Source organism: Megalobrama amblycephala, linkage group LG15 (genome assembly GCF_018812025.1).
Source record: "Megalobrama amblycephala isolate DHTTF-2021 linkage group LG15, ASM1881202v1, whole genome shotgun sequence".
NCBI lineage: Eukaryota > Metazoa > Chordata > Actinopteri > Cypriniformes > Xenocyprididae > Megalobrama > Megalobrama amblycephala.
The window spans coordinates 30,075,697-30,094,002 of record NC_063058.1 but is presented as its reverse complement, the minus strand read 5'-3'; the positions used below and the strand labels follow the sequence as shown (position 1 = coordinate 30,094,002).

The following is an 18,306-nucleotide window of genomic DNA, read 5'->3' as shown; positions in this document are numbered from 1 at the left end:
AACTTTAAATACACTACAACTTCAGGATATTAAATAATGTATTTTTAAAATATACTTTCAGTGCATTGTTACAATGATCATTTTCAGCACACAGTTAAAATATACCTCAAATATATTTTTATGAAGTGCAAATAAATACATTTTTAAAAAGTAAACTGAACTTTCACTTTAAGTATATTTTTCTAAAATATATATTTTTTAGAAAATATACTAAAGTACAATTATTCTAAAGTGTGTTAAAAGTTGTATTGTGAAAATATGATACTAATATACTTTTTATAGGCCTATATCTAAAGGCATAGGCGCCGATTTATGTTTCTGCCGGTGGGTGCCCAGTAACCCCCCCCTTTTTTTTGATGTTATAGTTTCATCCTTACAGCTACATTACAATATTAGCATCGTACTACTATTATATTTTAGACAAATCCGCACTTAGTTTTAGTATGCACCATTGGTCTCGTGGTAGAATTTTTGTCAATAGAGTCAGAAGTTCAGCTGTGCTCTAATTATCAGCGGTTCGAATCCGCCCTCGCATAATTTTTTTTCTCATTAAGATCAAATAAGTTTATTTATGATTGTATATCAATAACAGGGACAAATTTGTGTGCATTTTGATAGTGACTTCGCTGGAAAGAGGAGTCTAGCGAATCGCGATAGATTGACGCACATATATGTACCATAGACTGTAAAAAGGTATGCACACGAGTCACCATTCCTCCACTTATAACAGCGGTAACACAGCATTTCAAAAGCGCCAGATCGCTTATTATTTAACTCAAATGAACGTCAACTGGATGTTTCATTTGAATTCGACCAAAAACAAGCACATTCTTTTCATGAGTGTTGTTGTGCTCTCGCTGAAATCTGAAGATAACGTTACCTAAAGGTAGCCTACACTGTTATTTCGTCAGTCAGTCATGAACGTCAGGTGGTTGAAAGCTTCTGTCAACTTTAAATCCAGGAAAGAAGGCCATTTTAGGGACAGGGCAAGGACAGTTTGAGTTCTGATTCTGAGTGAGCGCGACAGTGAAGGAAATCCGACTGCGAGTTGAGAGATTTGTGCTCGCTCAACACTGGATGCGCTCTCAACGTGCTCTCGACTTTTGCCATTAAAATAACGTCATAGAAACGGCCTTAAATAAACTAATATAAGGATCGTTTCTGATAGCTGCAATCGATTTTTTACTTGTTAAAATCCATGGAGAATATCTCATATTTTTCTGTGGGTGCTTGACCATTTCCGTGGGTGCTCGGGGTGCCATCGAACGTTTTTTTACAAGATGTAATATAAGTCTAAGGTGTCCCCTGAATGTGTCTGTGAAGTTTCAGCTCAAAATACCCCATAGATTTTTTAAATTAATTTTTTAACTGCCTATTTTGGGGCATCATTAAAGGGTTAGTTCACCCAAAAATTGAAAATTCTGTCATTTATTACTTACCCTCATGCTGTTCCACACCCGTAAGACCTTCGTTTATCTTCAGAACACAAATTAAGATATTTTAGTTGAAATCCGATAGCTCTGTGAGGCCTCCATAGGGAGCAATGGACACTTCCTCTCTTAAGATCCATAAAGGTACTAAAAACATATTTAAATCGGTTTATGTGAGTACTTTGGTTCAATATTAACATTATAAAGCGATGAGAATATTTTTGGAGCGCCAAAAAAAATTAAATAACTACTTATTTAGTGATGGCTGATTTCAAAACAATGCTTCAGGAAGCTTCGGAGCACAGATGAATCAGTGTGTCGAATCTGCTGTTCGGAGCGCCAAAGTCACGTGATTACAGCCGTTGGCAGTTTGACACGCGATCTGAATCATGATTGTAACTTTCACAATGGTAACTTTAACCACATTTAACAGTACATTAGCAACATGCTAACAAAACATTTAGAAAGACAATTTACAAATATCACTAAAAATATCATGTTATCATGGATCATGTCAGTTATTATTGCTCCATCTGCCATTTTTCGCTATTGTTCTTGCTTGCTTACCTAGTCTGATGATTCAGCTGTGCACAGATCCAGACGTTAATACTGGCTGCCCTTGTGTAATGCCTTGAACATGGAACATTGGCATATGCAAATATTGGGGGCGTACATATTAATGATCCCGACTGTTATGTAACAGTCGGTGTTATGTTGAGATTCGCCTGTTCTTCTGAGGTCTTTTAAACAAATGAGATTTATATAAGAAGGAGGAAACAGTGGAGTTTGAGATTCACTGTATGTCATTTCCATGTACTGAACTCTTGTTATTCAACTATGCCAAGATAAATTCAATTTTTAATTCTAGGGCACCTTTAAAGATAGTACATTTTTTGTTAGTATATTTGCAATGTACTATAGAAAAAGGGAATATATTTAAAATACAATAAAGTATACTTTTTTTCACTAGAGTTATACTTTGAAAAATAGTATTTTGAAACGAAAAAAAAGCCACCTATAGTTTTCGCCCCACATTATAGCTTGGTTTAGACATTTCCAAAATGTAAAAATTTGCATTGTCATATTTTCTGACCACCACATCATTGACATCTATACTATTTGATAAACTCGTTATGTATGTGCGCTCAAAAGGCCCGAAAACAGTTTCTAAGAGACTTGCCACGTGAATCCCTGACAGTCCTCCTCCTCATTTGAAAAACGCCCCGCACGCGTGCATCAGTTAAATCGCGCGCTTTTACCACAAGCTGTCATTATCAGCGACGGTTGTGCTTTCTTACATGAACATGAACATTTACTGACACTCACTGCTCATGAATATTTCTCAGAGTAGTGCGGGTCTTGGCACCGTGCTGCCTCTTACTAGTTTCGAGAACGTGCTTTTGTTTCTCTTCAGTATAATCCTCGCCACCGCCATCATTTTCCTCAACGTGTCCGTGTTTCTGTCCATCGTGATGAACAGATCCCTGCGCAGCGAGAACCGCTTCATGTACATGCTCAGCACGTGTCTCAGTGACATCTGCTCTGGCGTTTCGTATTATTATGTTGGAGTTCTGGATGTACGCGATTATTTTGGATCACCGACAGGCACTTTCTATATAGTTCCCACTTTTCTGGGTCTGTCCTATATGGCGATTCTGGCCGCGCAGGCGGACCGTTACCACGCGGTCTCAGCGCCTTTCAAATACTCGCAGCGCATGACCCAAAACAGAACCCAGCTGGTGATTCTGGCCTACTGGCTTTATGCTTTTTCGATTGTGGCTGTTAATAATTTGGTGACTATGGGGGTCGCTAAGATAGTGACGGGCTACGGAACTTTTGTGGCGAACTTTTTCACTGTCATTATCATGATTGGTTTGAACTTCAAGCTGTTTTTCATCGCCAGATTTCAGATAGAACGCGAACCGCCGAGCGCGGAACGGGACAACAAGCGCGCGTCCATTTACCTCATCATAATAGTAGCCATGTGTTTTCTGATCGCGTGGTTGCCATTGTTTATTAATGTAATTGTGTGCGTTTTTTGGGGGCCCGCGTGCTATCCGTTTAAAAATGATGGCACGGACCCTGTGCGCATTTTGGCACGTCTCAATGCGATCATCACACCCTTATTGTATATCAGGGGCTGTACTGCACTCAGGAACACCTTACTAAATAAAGTCTGGAGAACACAATGCTGCAGGATGAAAGGGTAAATCAAACACACATGCACTTTAGTGTTCTCATGGAGAATGTGGGTCTAGAAAAGTCATGAAAAAAAGTTTAATACTGTGAATATACTCAGCTCAAGATTGTTGAGTGCAATCTCTATAAAATGATAAATGGAGTAATGACGAGTGACTTGAAAAGTCATGGAAATTCAAGGGTAAAAGGTGTGGTGCTGCAAACCTGCAATCTAGAATAAACCTACGATTGCAGTTCATTTATTTTTTTAATTAAGCATATCATCATAGCCATATTTTCTCCCATTATTTTGCTCTTCCCGATGATCAAAGTGAAACTTTTTCATGTTTTCTTTAAATGAAACTGTTGCACTCACATGTTTGGCATATTATGGCAAAAGTTCTCTCATATTTTCTCAGAGTGAACCCACAGAATGTAAAGAAGACTGAAGATGAGATGTTGCAGTGATCTTCAGGATGTGGCAAACCCAAACCATATATATATTCACTACATATTTGTGAATCTAAAACATAAGAAAAATCTAAAATAAGCTAAAATCAGGAAACTGACCCTTTTTCCATTTGACATGTCTGCTGTACAATGTCTTGATTGAAATGGTAGCTTTTAAATGGGGCAAATGTATTGCTAAGGTTATTTAATTTCACTTTCTTATGAACTACCTTGTTGAAGGTCTATAATAAAGTGCCACAAGCTATAAGAGTGATGAGAGATTTGCTTTTTCTCTGAATGTATCCAAAAGGCAATGTACTTTTTTATCCACTGTTGTTTTAATTCTAATAGCTTCTGCAAACTAAAGTATGATAATCATTTTAAAATGTTTTATTATAAATTGTAATTTTATTTAAAAAAGTAAAATATTGAATGTGAAATAAAACTGAGAAATCCAAAATGTTAAAAAAAGTGCACAGATTCTTTTTTTTTTTTTTTTTACTACAGAAAAGTGTTTATTTTAGATGGCACTATATGACATCTTGTTCTGTTCATCCAAAACACTTTCACAAACCTGTTAACCTCCGTTAACCTGCCTCAAATGAACTTTTTTCCAAAATCATAAATAACTCACAAATAAGTTGCACTTTTTATTTACTGTATGTCTGAATTTCTTCAGCTCTACTCATCATCAAGCGCTGGTTTTGTGTGTTAGTAAAAACGTAAAAACTAGGGGTGTAACGATACGCTCAGGTCACGATACGGTACGTATCTCGATACAAAGTTCACGATACGATACGTATCACGATATTTTGAACAAAATGAAACTGAAATTCAAACAAGATTTATTAAAAAAAACATGAACAAATTTCAATAATTTTCCTTGTTGTACATACAAGATCACATTTCAATAAAATAAATAAATATAAAATTGTAATAAAAACCTTCTGTATTCAAATTAACAGTTGAATAGGGCTGTCTGTCACTGAAAAAAATGTTAAATTTAACATGAACTTAGAATTATGAATGGGGCCGTTCACATATCGCGTCTAAAAACGCGTGGAAGGCGCGGCCGCACCGCTTCTCCTTCTTTCCAAAGCGCTTGCGCTCCTGTGGCGTCGGTCGTTGCTATGCAACCATGAACTGAGCTCTCCAAGAGGATCAGGATGTTTCTGCAAAGGATAAATTATAGCCCTTGCATTAGTTTTACTACGAGATATATTGATGGAGATAAGATATAAAAACCACCATGTACAGCTATGATCAGCTGTTCGGTTGAGCTTTTGATGTTTTGTTATGGAAAGGCCATAGCTGATCGGTTGATTCTTGTCACACGACCTGCGGTGCGCTTGCGGCATTCTGAGAAGTTGAGAATTGCATGCGCGTCGCGACCGCGTTGATCCCATTATGAGCGCGCCTGCCGCCCGGCTACATTTGAAAATAATAACTGACTTGCACGCGGAAAAGACGCAATATGTGAACGGCCTCTAACTTAAAGCAAAGCATCGCAAGCGTCTTTTGCTTTTCTGTGAGCACAGCTGTTGCTGTGCACTGCGGTGAAAGAAAGCCACGACTTTCTCACGCGACCATGCAAGAGACTGACATGAGAAAGGTTTAAACCTGCTTGCAAGATTCAATGTGTGCCCGAAACACTTACTGAACTGAGAGCTGATTGAGACACACCATCTACGATAAATCGTTACACCCCTAATACGTATAGTAATTTAAAAATGTGGTAGCATTGGATCTGGACAGGAAGGATAACTCTGGGAGTTGGAAGGGGTGTGTCGCGATTCTGCCTTCTCACATCGCGATACAGGTTCGTGGACCTGCGTATCGCGATTTCGGTTTCATATCGCATATCGTTACAGCCCTAATTATTTCCTGTAATATCATGAATTATACTTTGAAAAATAGTATTTTGAAACAACAAAAAAAAGCCACATAAATAGTTTTGGCCCCACATTATAGCTTAATTTAGACATTTCCAAAATGTAAAAAGTTGCAGTTTTTCATATTTTCTGACCACCACATCATTGACCTCTATACTATTTGATAAACTCGTTATGTGCGCTTAAAAGGCCCGAAAACAGTTTCTAAGAAACTTGCCACGTGAATCCCTGACAGTCCTCCTCCTCATTTGAAAAACGCCCCGCACGCGTGCATCAGTTAAATCGCGCGCTTTTACCGCAAGCTGTCATTATCAGCGACGGTTGTGCTTTCTTACATGAACATTTACTGACACTCACTGCTCATGAATATTTCTCAGAGTAGTGCAGGTCTTGGCACCGTGCTGCCTCTTACTAGTTTCGAGAACGTTCTTTTGTTTCTCTTCAGTATAATCCTCGCCACCGCCATCATTTTCCTCAACGTGTCCGTGTTTCTGTCCATCGTGATGAACAGATCCCTGCGCAGCGAGAACCGCTTCATGTACATGCTCAGCACGTGTCTCAGTGACATCTGCTCGGGCGTCTCGTATTATTATGTTGGAGTTCTGGATGTACGCGATTATTATGACTCTCCGACTCGCACTTTTTACATCGCTCCCGTTTTTCTAGGTCTGTCCTATATGGCGATTCTGGCCGCGCAGGCGGACCGTTACCACGCGGTCTCAGCGCCTTTCAAATACTCGCAGCGCATGACCCGAAACAGAACCCTGCTGGTGATTATGGCCTACTGGCTTTATGCTTTTTCGATTGTGGCTGTTAATAATTTGGTGACTATGGGGGTCGCTAAGATAGTGACGGGCTACGGTACTTTTGTGGCGAACTTTTTCACCGTCATTATCATGATTGGTTTGAACTTCAAGCTGTTTTTCATTGCCAGATTTCAGCTAGAACGCGAACCGCCGAGCGCGGAACGGGACAACAAGCGCGCGTCCATTTACCTCATCATAATAGTAGCCATGTGTTTTCTGATCGCGTGGTTGCCATTGTTTCTTCACGTAATTGTGTGTACTTTTAGGGGGACCTCGTGCTATCCGTTTAAAAATGATGGCACAGACCCTGTGCGCATTTTGGCACGTCTCAATGCGATCATCACACCCTTATTGTATATCAGGGGCTGTACTGCACTCAGGAACACCTTGCTAAATAAAGTCTGGAGAACACAATGCTGCAGGATGAAAGGGTAAATCAAACACACATGCACTTTAGTGTTCTCATGGAGAATTTGAAAATCAGAATGATTTAGGCCTAGAAAAGTCATGGAAAAAAGTTTAAGGAAAAGTGTTTTGTAGTGAACATATATGCTCAGCTCAAGATTGTTGAGTGCAATCTCTATAAAATGATAAATGAAATCCTCATGGAGTAATGACGAGTGACTTGAAAAGTCATGGAAATTCAAGGGTAAAAGGTGTGGTGCTGCAAACCTGCAATCTGGAATAAAACCCATGACTGCAGTTCATTTATTTTTTGATTAAGCATATCCTCATAGCCATATTTTCTCCCATTGTTTTGCTCTTCCCGATGATCAAAGTGAAACTTTTTCATGTTTTCTTTAAATGAAACTGTTGCACTCACATGTTTGGCATATTATGGCAAAAGTTCTCTCATATTTTCTCAGAGTGAACCCACAGAATGTAAAGAAGACTGAAGATGAGATGTTGCAGTGATCTCCAGGATGTGGCAAACCCAAACCATATATATATTCACTACATATTTGTGAATCTAAAACATAAGAAAAATCTAAAATCAGGAAACTGCCCTTTTTTCCATTTGACATGTCTGCTGTACAATGTTTTGATTGAAATGGTAGCTTTTAATTGGGGCAAATGTATTATTGCTAAGGCTATTTAATTTCACTTTTTTTATGAACTAACTTGTTGAAGGCCTATAATAAAGTGCCACAAGCTATAAGAGTGATGAGAGATTTGCTTTTTCTCTGAATGTATCCAAAAGGCAATGTACTTTTTATCCATTGTTGTTTTAATTCTAATAGCTTCTGCAAACTAAAGTATGATAATCATTTTAAAATGTTTTATTATAAATTGTTTTTTTTATCTAAAAATGTAAAACATTGTATGTGACATAAAACTGAGAAATGTAAAAAAAAAAAAAAAAAAATTCACAGATGCTTCATCAAAATAATAATAATAAAAAAATCTCTTTTTTTAACAGAAAAGTGTTTATTTTAGATGGTACCATGACACTTTGCCTAACATCCAAAGTTCCTGTTCATCCAAAACACTTTCACAAACATGTTAACCTGCATTTGCCCCAGATTAACTTTTTTTCTGAAATCATAAATAACTCATAAATACAAAAATATTCCCATAAAATTAGTGCAATGTTTATAAGTTGCACTTTTTTATTTACTGTATGTCTGAATTTGTTCAGCTCATTTCCAAAGCGCCGATTTTGTGTTAGTAAAAAGTAAAAACTGAAATATCATCCATTATTTCCTCTAAAATCATGAATTATACTATTTTGAAACGAAGAAAAAAAGCCACATAAACAGTTTTGGCTCCACATTTTAGCTTAATTTAGACATTTCCAAAATGTAAAAAGTCGCATTTTCATATTTTCTGACCACCACATCATTGACATAGATACTATTTGATAAATTCGTTATGTGCGCTCAAAAGGCCCGAAAACAGTTTCTAAGAAACTTGCCACGTGAATCCCTGACAGTCCTCCTCCTCATTTGAAAAACGCCCCGCACGCGTGCATCAGTTAAATCGCGCGCTTTTACCACAAGCTGTCATTATCAGCGACGGTTGTGCTTTCTTACATGAACATTTACTGACACTCACTGCTCATGAATATTTCTCAGAGTAGTGCAGGTCTTGGCACCGTGCTGCCTCTTACTAGTTTCGAGAACGTTCTTTTGTTTCTCTTCAGTATAATCCTCGCCACCGCCATCATTTTCCTCAACGTGTCCGTGTTTCTGTCCATCGTGATGAACAGATCCCTGCGCAACGAGAACCGCTTCATGTACATGCTCAGCACGTGTCTCAGTGACATCTGCTCGGGCGTCTCGTATTATTATGTTGGAGTTCTGGATGTACGCGATTATTATGACTCTCCGACTCGCACTTTTTACATCGCTCCCGTTTTTCTAGGTCTGTCCTATATGGCGATTCTGGCCGCGCAGGCGGACCGTTACCACGCGGTCTCAGCGCCTTTCAAATACTCGCAGCGCATGACCCGAAACAGAACCCTGCTGGTGATTATGGCCTACTGGCTTTATGCTTTTTCGATTGTGGCTGTTAATAATTTGGTGACTATGGGGTCGCTAAGATAGTGACGGGACTACGGTACTTTTGTGGCGAACTTTTTCACCGTCATTATCATGATTGGTTTGAACTTCAAGCTGTTTTTCATTGCCAGATTTCAGCTAGAACGCGAACCGCCGAGCGCGGAACGGGACAACAAGCGCGCGTCCATTTACCTCATCGTAATAGTAGCCATGTGTTTTCTGATCGCGTGGTTGCCATTGTTTCTTCACGTAATTGTGTGTACTTTTAGGGGGACCTCGTGCTATCCGTTTAAAAATTATGGCACAGACCCTGTGCGCATTTTGGCACGTCTCAATGCGATCATCACACCCTTATTGTATATCAGGGGCTGTACTGCACTCAGGAACACCTTGCTAAATAAAGTCTGGAGAACACAATGCTGCAGGATGAAAGGGTAAATCAAACACACATGCACTTTAGTGTTCTCATGGAGAATTTGAAAATCAGAATGATTTAGGCCTAGAAAAGTCATGGAAAAAAGTTTAAGGAAAAGTGTTTTGTAGTGAACATATATGCTCAGCTCAAGATTGTTGAGTGCAATCTCTATAAAATGATAAATGAAATCCTCATGGAGTAATGACGAGTGACTTGAAAAGTCATGGAAATTCAAGGGTAAAAGGTGTGGTGTTGCAAACCTGCAATCTGGAATAAAACCCATGACTGCAGTTCATTTATTTTTTTAATTAAGCATATCCTCATAGCCATATTTTCTCCCATTGTTTTGCTCTTCCCGATGATCAAAGTGAAACTTTTTCATGTTTTCTTTAAATGAAACTGTTGCACTCACATGTTTGGCATATTATGGCAAAAGTTCTCTCATATTTTCTCAGAGTGAACCCACAGAATGTAAAGAAGACTGAAGATGAGATGTTGCAGTGATCTCCAGGATGTGGCAAACCCAAACCATATATATATTCACTACATATTTGTGAATCTAAAACATAAGAAAAATCTAAAATCAGGAAACTGCCCTTTTTTCCATTTGACATGTCTGCTGTACAATGTTTTGATTGAAATGGTAGCTTTTAATTGGGGCAAATGTATTATTGCTAAGGCTATTTAATTTCACTTTTTTTATGAACTAACTTGTTGAAGGCCTATAATAAAGTGCCACAAGCTATAAGAGTGATGAGAGATTTGCTTTTTCTCTGAATGTATCCAAAAGGCAATGTACTTTTTATCCATTGTTGTTTTAATTCTAATAGCTTCTGCAAACTAAAGTATGATAATCATTTTAAAATGTTTTATTATAAATTGTTTTTTTTATCTAAAAATGTAAAACATTGTATGTGACATAAAACTGAGAAATGTAAAAAAAAAAAAAAAAAATTCACAGATGCTTCATCAAAATAATAATAATAAAAAAATCTCTTTTTTTTAACAGAAAAGTGTTTATTTTAGATGGTACCATGACACTTTGCCTAACATCCAAAGTTCCTGTTCATCCAAAACACTTTCACAAACATGTTAACCTGCATTTGCCCCAGATTAACTTTTTTTCTGAAATCATAAATAACTCATAAATACAAAAATATTCCCATAAAATTAGTGCAATGTTTATAAGTTGCACTTTTTTATTTACTGTATGTCTGAATTTGTTCAGCTCATTTCCAAAGCGCCGATTTTGTGTTAGTAAAAAGTAAAAACTGAAATATCATCCATTATTTCCTCTAAAATCATGAATTATACTATTTTGAAACGAAGAAAAAAAGCCACATAAACAGTTTTGGCCCCACATTTTAGCTTAATTTAGACATTTCCAAAATGTAAAAAGTCGCATTTTCATATTTTCTGACCACCACATCATTGACATAGATACTATTTGATAAACTCGTTATGTGCGCTCAAAAGGCCCGAAAACAGTTTCTAAGAAACTTGCCACGTGAATCCCTGACAGTCCTCCTCCTCATTTGAAAAACGCCCCGCACGCCTGCATCAGTTAAATCGCGCGCTTTTACCGCAAGCTGTCATTATCAGCGACGGTTGTGCTTTCTTACATGAACATTTACTGACACTCACTGCTCATGAATATTTCTCAGAGTAGTGCGGGTCTTGGCACCGTGCTGCCTCTTACTAGTTTCGAGAACGTGCTTTTGTTTCTCTTCAATGTAATCCTCGCCACAGCCACCATTTTCCTCAACGTGTCCGTGTTTCTGTCCATCGTGATGAACAGATCCCTGCGCAGCGAGAACCGCTTCATGTACATGCTCAGCACGTGTCTCAGTGACATCTGCTCGGGCGTCTCGTATTATTATGTTGGAGTTCTGGATGTACGCGATTATTATGACTCTCCGACTCGCACTTTTTACATCGTTCCCACTTTTCTGGGTCTGTCCTATATGGCGATTCTGGCCGCGCAGGCGGACCGTTACCACGCGGTCTCAGCGCCTTTCAAATATTCGCAGCGCATGACCCGAAACAGAACCCTGCTGGTGATTATGGCCTACTGGCTTTATGCTTTTTCGATTGTGGCTGTTAATAATTTGGTGACTATGGGGGTCGCTAAGATAGTGACGGGCTACGGTACTTTTGTGGCGAACTTTTTCACCGTCATTATCATGATTGGTTTGAACTTCAAGCTGTTTTTCATTGCCAGATTTCAGCTAGAACGCGAACCGCCGAGCGCGGAACGGGACAACAAGCGCGCGTCCATTTACCTCATCGTAATAGTAGCCATGTGTTTTCTGATCGCGTGGTTGCCATTGTTTCTTCATGTAATTGTGTGTACTTTTAGGGGGACCTCGTGCTATCCGTTTAAAAATGATGGCACAGACCCTGTGCGCATTTTGGCACGTCTCAATGCGATCATCACACCCTTATTGTATATCAGGGGCTGTACTGCACTCAGGAACACCTTGCTAAATAAAGTCTGGAGAACACAATGCTGCAGGATGAAAGGGTAAATCAAACACACATGCACTTTAGTGTTCTCATGGAGAATTTGAAAATCAGAATGATTTAGGCCTAGAAAAGTCATGGAAAAAAGTTTAAGGAAAAGTGTTTTGTAGTGAACATATATGCTCAGCTCAAGATTGTTGAGTGCAATCTCTATAAAATGATAAATGAAATCCTCATGGAGTAATGACGAGTGACTTAAAAAGTCATGGAAATTCAAGGGTAAAAAGGTGTGGTGCTGCAAACCTGCAATCTGGAATAAAACCCATGACTGCAGTTCATTTATTTTTTGATTAAGCATATCCTCATAGGCATATTTTCTCCCATTATTTTGCTCTTTCGGATGATCAAAGTGAAACTTTTTCATGTTTTCTTTAAATGAAACTGTTGCACTCACATGTTTGGCATATTATGGCAAAAGTTCTCATATTTTCTCAGAGTGAACCCACAGAATGTAAAGAAGACTGAAGATGAGATGTTGCAGTGATCTTCAGGATGTGGCAAACCCAAACCATATATATATATTCACTACATATTTGTGAATCTAAAACATAAGAAAAATCTAAAATCAGGAAACTGCCCTTTTTTCCATTTGACATGTCTGCTGTACAATGTTTTGATTGAAATGGTAGCTTTTAATTGGGGCAAATGTATTATTACTAAGGCTATTTAATTTCACTTTTTTTATGAACTAACTTGTTGAAGGCCTATGAATTAAAGTGCCAAGATGGACATTGTGCTGTATATACAAGCTATAAGAGTGAGGAGAGATTTGCTTTTTCTCTGAATGTATCCAAAAGGCAATGTACTTTTTTATCCACTGTTGTTTTAATTCTAATAGCTTCTATACATTAAAGTATGATGATCATTTTAAAACGTTTTATTATAAATTGTTTTTTTATCTAAAAATGTAAAACATTGTATGTGACATAAAACTGAGAAATCCAAAATGTAAAAAAAAACAATTCACAGATGCTTCATCAAAATAATAATAATAAAACAAATCTTTTTTTTTTAACAGAAAAGTGTTTATTTTAGATGGTACCATGACACTTTGCCTAACATCCAAAGTTCCTGTTCATCCAAAACACTTTCACAAACATGTTAACCTGCATTTGCCCCAGATTAACTTTTTTCTGAAATCATAAATAACTCATAAATACAAAAATATTCCCATAAAATTAGTGCAATGTTTATAAGATGCACTTTTTTATTTACTGTATATCTGAATTTGTTCAGCTCATTTCCAAAGCGCTGATTTTGTGTTAGTAAAAAGTAAAAACTGAAATATCATCCATTATTTCCTCTAAAATCATGAATTATACTATTTTGAAACGAAGAAAAAAAAGCCACATAAACAGTTTTGGCCCCACATTTTAGCTTAATTTAGACATTTCCAAAATGTAAAAAGTTGCATTTTCATATTTTCTGACCACCACATCATTGACATCTATACTATTTGATAAACTCGTTATGTATGTGCGCTCAAAAGGCCCGAAAACAGTTTCTAAGAAACTTGCCACGTGAATCCCTGACAGTCCTCCTCCTCATTTGAAAAACGCCCCGCACGCGTGCATCAGTTAAATCGCGCGCTTTTACCACAAGCTGTCATTATCAGCGACGGTTGTGCTTTCTTACATGAACATGAACATTTACTGACACTCACTGCTCATGAATATTTCTCAGAGTAGTGCGGGTCTTGGTACCGTGCTGCCTCTTACTAGTTTCGAGAACGTGCTTTTGTTTCTCTTCAATGTAATTCACGCCACCGCCACCATTTTCCTCAACGTGTCCGTGATTCTGTCCATCATGATGAACGGATCCCTGCGCAGCGAGAACCGCTTCATGTACATGCTCAGCACGTGTCTCAGTGACATCTGCTCGGGCGTCTCGTATTATTATGTTGGAGTTCTGGATGTACGCGATTATTATGACTCTCCGGCACGCACTTTCTATATCGTTCCCACTTTTCTGGGTCTGTCCTATATGGCGATTCTGGCCGCGCAGGCGGACCGTTACCACGCGGTCTCAGCGCCTTTCAAATACTCGCAGCGCATGACCCGAAACAGAACCCTGCTGGTGATTCTGGCCTACTGGCTTTATGCTTTTTTGATGGTGGCTGTAAATAATTTGGTGACTATGGGGATCGCTGAAAAAGTGACGGGCCTTGGTACTTTTGTGGCGAACATTTTCACCGTCATTATCATGATTGGTTTGAACTTCAAGCTGTTTTTCATCGCCAGATTTCAGGTAGATCGCGAACCGCCGAGCGCGGAACGGGACAACAAGCGCGCGTCCATTTACCTCATCATAATAGTAGCCATGTGTTTTCTGATCTCGTATTTGCCATTGTTTCTTCATTCAACTGTGTGCATTTTTAGGGGGACCTCGTGCTATCCGTTTAAAAATGATGGCACAGATCCTCTGCGCATTTTGGCACGTCTCAATGCGATCATCACACCCTTATTGTATATCAGGGGCTGTACTGCACTCAGGAGCACTATATTAATTAAAGTCTGGAGAACACAATGCTGCAGGATGAAAGGGTAAATTCAGTGCACACATATGCACAAGCACTTTCTCATGAAGCTTCTGAAAATAAGGATTTATAAGCCTGTAAATATGAATGGAAGAGACTTTTGCTGTTATATCTGTATATTGATAAATTAAATCTGTATCCAGTAATGACAAATGAGTGGAAAAGAATGGAACTTCCAGGGTCAAAATGTGTAGTGCTGGTCTGCACTTTTGTTGGTCCATTAAATCCAGACTAACAAATGTGAGACAGCAGTTCAGCAAGCCTCTGTTGATTTGGCTGGCAAAGTCTTCTCTTTTTCATTTAAAATTGAATTTATTTTTGATGAACATGAAAGATAATATCACTCTGCCTTATTTCCTGCCATAATCTTGCTCTTTGTGCATTGAACCTTTCATAAGACAGTATGATGGGCATATTATGGAAAAAGCTCTCTTTTATCTCTTCTCAGAGTGAACCCACAGACTGTGGAAAAAACTGAAGACAGGATGTAGCAGTGATCTTCGAGATCATTTCTACCACAAGCCAAATGACTTTACTTTTAAATATTCACTAAACATTTGTAAATCCAAAACACATAAAGTTAACTGTATGAGCAGTTTCATGTCTGTGTCCTTTTTTCCCACTTGTCCCACATGTCTGTTTTATCTTAAAAGAGAAGCATCATATTAGGGCAAATGTATTATTGCTTAAGCGTTTTTAATTTTACCTTCTACTAAACTAGGAGGCAGATCAATTATATAAAGTGCCAAGATGACATTATGTATGTAAAATCTGTACAAGGCAAGCTATAAGAGTGATTTGCATCCAGTTTTAAGATCAAAATTGAGCAGTGTTTCAAATCTTTTTCCCTTACAAGTATTTATTTTAGATGGCACTAAATTGTACCCTTCTCAATATCCAAAATATTCCTGTTCCTCCAAAAACTTTCACAAACCTTTTAAGCATATTTGCTTCAGATGATTTACTGCTTTCTGAAATCGCACATACAGGGGTTGGACAATGAAACTGAAGCACCTGGTTTTAGACCACAATAATTTATTAGTATGGTGTAGGGCCATCTTTTGCGGCCAATACAGCATCAATTCGTCCAGAAGGATTTTGAGCCATTCTTCTTCCAGAATGGAGGAAAACCACCACTGACCACTTTTCTGACTAGCTCCTCCAAAATACCCCAAAGTGGTTCGATAATAATCAGATCTGGTGACTGCAGGCCATGGGAGATGTTCAACTTCAATTTCATGTTCATTCTGTCACAAGTCTTGCTTGGTGCATTATCATGCTGATACACGACACCACCTTCACGGAACAATATTTGCACGGTACAATAGGTGCACATGTTCCTCCAGAATGGTTCAGTAGTCCCATCAAGCACAGTAGGGAATGCCATGATATTGCAGCCCAAACCATCACTGATCCACCGCTGTGCTTCACTCTGGGCAGCAACAATCCAGGTGTTGAGTCTCTTTGGAGCTTCTCCACACCGTAACTCCCACGGATGTGGGAAAGACACTAACCACCATAGATATTGAGAGGGACAAGTCTCCTCCAATAATTAGAAATGGCCAAATTGTCCCCCCCAATATTGCACTGCTCTACTGCACCCCATTACACAATGCTCTGTATTTTGTTAAGATGACAAAAAGGTTTAAAAGTTACATTGTTAGTTTGGTCTGCCTTAGCAGTCCAACAGCGCTCGTCAATGTCCAAAATGATTGAGATGACTAATCAAATCAAAGTAGAATTCCAGTGGGAAGTGTTTAACATTGAAAGAGAGTGAGGCAAGATAAATTGCGAAACATTTAATGTCAACTTTTTTTGAGACAGAAATGTAAAACGACTGAAAGTTACATTCATTGATGCAAACTACTCTACTTTTTTTCTCAAATATGGCTGTTTTGAACTGAAAATATGCATTTACGTGATTCATGTAGTTCCTAACATGACGAGACAAGAAACATTTTTGATATATTAGGCATACAAATAAAACTGTGTGTGCATATTTTAATGCAAATAATGTAAATATTATTTGCAAATAGTTCAAAATGATTATTTCCTCAACTAGATTTTCTTAGCCTAGAATTTCCTTCACTGTTCTATTTCTTTATGATTTTTAATAAATCCCCCCAATGTTCAAGACAGGGTCACAGCCTTGCACTGAAGGTGGACTCATTAGAGAACAATACTTTCACATTGTTCACAGCCCAAGATTTGCACTGTTGGCACCAATGAAATTGACATTTGGCATTGGCATGAGTGACCAAAGGTTTATTTGGCTATAGCAGCCCGACCATGAATATTAACTCCCAACGAACAGTTTTGGTCGAGGTGAGAGGTAATTCTGCGGGGAGTTGGGCAGCTGTGATGTTATGTTTTTTGGACACAATCTGGGTTACCCAGACATCCCTTTCAGACACTTCCTCTGGCTTCGACAGTTACTCCTGTTGGATGTGGTTCGTCCTATGTGATGGTATGGATCCTGGACACCATAGCTCTCGATACACAAAGACTTGCTGTCCTGGTCACAGATGAGCCAGCGAGACACGCACCAACAATTTGTCCTCTTTTCAACTCTGATATGTCTCGCATTATGTTGTGTGGATTGCAATATTTTATGTATTGCTCTGCTAATTCAACCTTCACACTCTGCTCTAACTGAAGGAATGTAAAATCAGTGAAGATTGGCTACAAGGCCACGCATATGTAGACGTGAAACCTCCAACACAATATTGGCCAGTGTTTTAGTTTCATTGTCCAAAATGCACTTGTTAGTATACATTTTAAGTATACATAAGTACACATGAGTCCTGAGTGGCTTTGTGTGTTGGCATAAAACCCATCAATCAATACTCAAAAGTAGTTCCTGCTTTCAAATTCATGTGTTTTTGTCCACTTAAACTCTATGACTGTGCTCTGGGTCACTATTCATTAGCTCAGTTGCTGCAATTACCACAATCATCATCACAATCATAATCGTAGCAGAAAGAAGTCCCCGATAGATTCCCTCAGAGACTGTCTGAACTTTAAAAACAGAGCAATGTTCAGTCACTGTGTATTTACTCTGCCTGGTTAACCATATGATAAAGATGCTTTAATGTCCCTTGATGATCTGTTAAAGAAAAGTCACCTTCCCAGGTGTTTATTTATGTCCCAAAACACCCATGCGAAAATAAATGCTTCTGACAGGATCCCAACTTTGTGTGTGTGTTTTGACATGTTTAATCATCAAATGATAATCCTAACAGCTTTATGGCCACACAGGACTCCAGTGTAGGTGTAATTAAGCTGCCAATTAGTTATCCAATCTCTTATGAATGGGTGAAGGGAAATCAAATGCACTGAATTAGATAGCAAGATGAAAAACAGGTGGCAGAAAACAACTCCAGCCCACTCCTAAGAGAATAAGACCATCACTATACGTTAAGCACAGGTGAATGCTTTTTCATGTTTTCATGGGTGTGTCTGGAAAATCTCTAAAAACAACAATGGAGATGATTGAATGTTTGTATGCTTGCTAAGAGCTTGAGTATCTTTTCAAAGCTTTTGTGTGTTTCATATGTGATGTTTGCTATGTAAAT

The 18,306-nt window shown here is 38.4% G+C and overlaps 5 protein-coding genes across 6 annotated transcripts; all 5 read left to right on the top strand.

The window, feature by feature from the left end:
• Positions 1-2,642: 2,642 nt before the first annotated feature.
• LOC125247658 (trace amine-associated receptor 7c-like) lies at positions 2,643-4,540 on the top strand. The gene is made up of 2 exons (XM_048159073.1): positions 2,643-3,636; positions 4,028-4,540. Exons 1-2 carry the CDS (start codon positions 2,762-2,764, stop codon positions 4,074-4,076), a joined length of 924 nt encoding a protein of 307 aa, XP_048015030.1. The 5' UTR covers positions 2,643-2,761; the 3' UTR covers positions 4,077-4,540.
• A 1,334-nt stretch (positions 4,541-5,874) lies between these two features.
• On the top strand, positions 5,875-8,114 carry LOC125247594 (melanocortin receptor 4-like). Its single transcript, XM_048158973.1, has 2 exons — positions 5,875-7,187; positions 7,623-8,114. Exons 1-2 carry the CDS (start codon positions 6,313-6,315, stop codon positions 7,669-7,671), a joined length of 924 nt encoding a protein of 307 aa, XP_048014930.1. The 5' UTR covers positions 5,875-6,312; the 3' UTR covers positions 7,672-8,114.
• A 521-nt stretch (positions 8,115-8,635) lies between these two features.
• Positions 8,636-10,619, top strand: LOC125247725 (melanocortin receptor 4-like). The gene is given in 2 exon segments (XM_048159175.1): positions 8,636-9,691; positions 10,128-10,619. Coding segments are annotated over 2 exon segments (924 nt in total). The 5' UTR covers positions 8,636-8,816; the 3' UTR covers positions 10,177-10,619.
• Positions 10,620-11,261: 642 nt separating this feature from the next.
• Positions 11,262-13,018, top strand: LOC125248057 (melanocortin receptor 5-like). The gene is made up of 2 exons (XM_048159648.1): positions 11,262-12,196; positions 12,631-13,018. The coding sequence occupies exons 1-2, from the start codon at positions 11,322-11,324 to the stop codon at positions 12,677-12,679; spliced, it is 924 nt and encodes a 307-aa protein (XP_048015605.1). The 5' UTR covers positions 11,262-11,321; the 3' UTR covers positions 12,680-13,018.
• Positions 13,019-13,735: 717 nt separating this feature from the next.
• LOC125248058 (muscarinic acetylcholine receptor M5-like) lies at positions 13,736-15,342 on the top strand. Of its 2 annotated transcripts, none has more exons than XM_048159649.1 (2): positions 13,736-14,738; positions 15,180-15,342. In XM_048159649.1, exons 1-2 carry the CDS (start codon positions 13,864-13,866, stop codon positions 15,220-15,222), a joined length of 918 nt encoding a protein of 305 aa, XP_048015606.1. In that variant the 5' UTR covers positions 13,736-13,863; the 3' UTR covers positions 15,223-15,342. The 2 variants fall into 2 exon arrangements, with proteins under 2 accessions (XP_048015606.1, XP_048015607.1); XM_048159650.1 differs by lacking the exon at positions 15,180-15,342 and having other exon boundaries at positions 13,736-14,442; positions 14,574-14,711.
• Positions 15,343-18,306: the final 2,964 nt, after the last annotated feature.

Bases quoted from the DNA above. Each gene is read 5' to 3' on its own strand.
- LOC125248058 (XM_048159649.1), top strand. From the start codon at position 13,864: ATGAATATTTCTCAGAGTAGTGCGGGTCTTGGTACCGTGCTGCCTCTT. The intron at 14,739-15,179 runs GTAAATTCAGTG...ATCTCTTCTCAG, and splicing joins CAATGCTGCAGGATGAAAGG to AGTGAACCCACAGACTGTGG.
- LOC125247658 (XM_048159073.1), top strand. From the start codon at position 2,762: ATGAATATTTCTCAGAGTAGTGCGGGTCTTGGCACCGTGCTGCCTCTT. The intron at 3,637-4,027 runs GTAAATCAAACA...ATATTTTCTCAG, and splicing joins CAATGCTGCAGGATGAAAGG to AGTGAACCCACAGAATGTAA.
- LOC125248057 (XM_048159648.1), top strand. From the start codon at position 11,322: ATGAATATTTCTCAGAGTAGTGCGGGTCTTGGCACCGTGCTGCCTCTT. The intron at 12,197-12,630 runs GTAAATCAAACA...ATATTTTCTCAG, and splicing joins CAATGCTGCAGGATGAAAGG to AGTGAACCCACAGAATGTAA.
- LOC125247594 (XM_048158973.1), top strand. From the start codon at position 6,313: ATGAATATTTCTCAGAGTAGTGCAGGTCTTGGCACCGTGCTGCCTCTT. The intron at 7,188-7,622 runs GTAAATCAAACA...ATATTTTCTCAG, and splicing joins CAATGCTGCAGGATGAAAGG to AGTGAACCCACAGAATGTAA.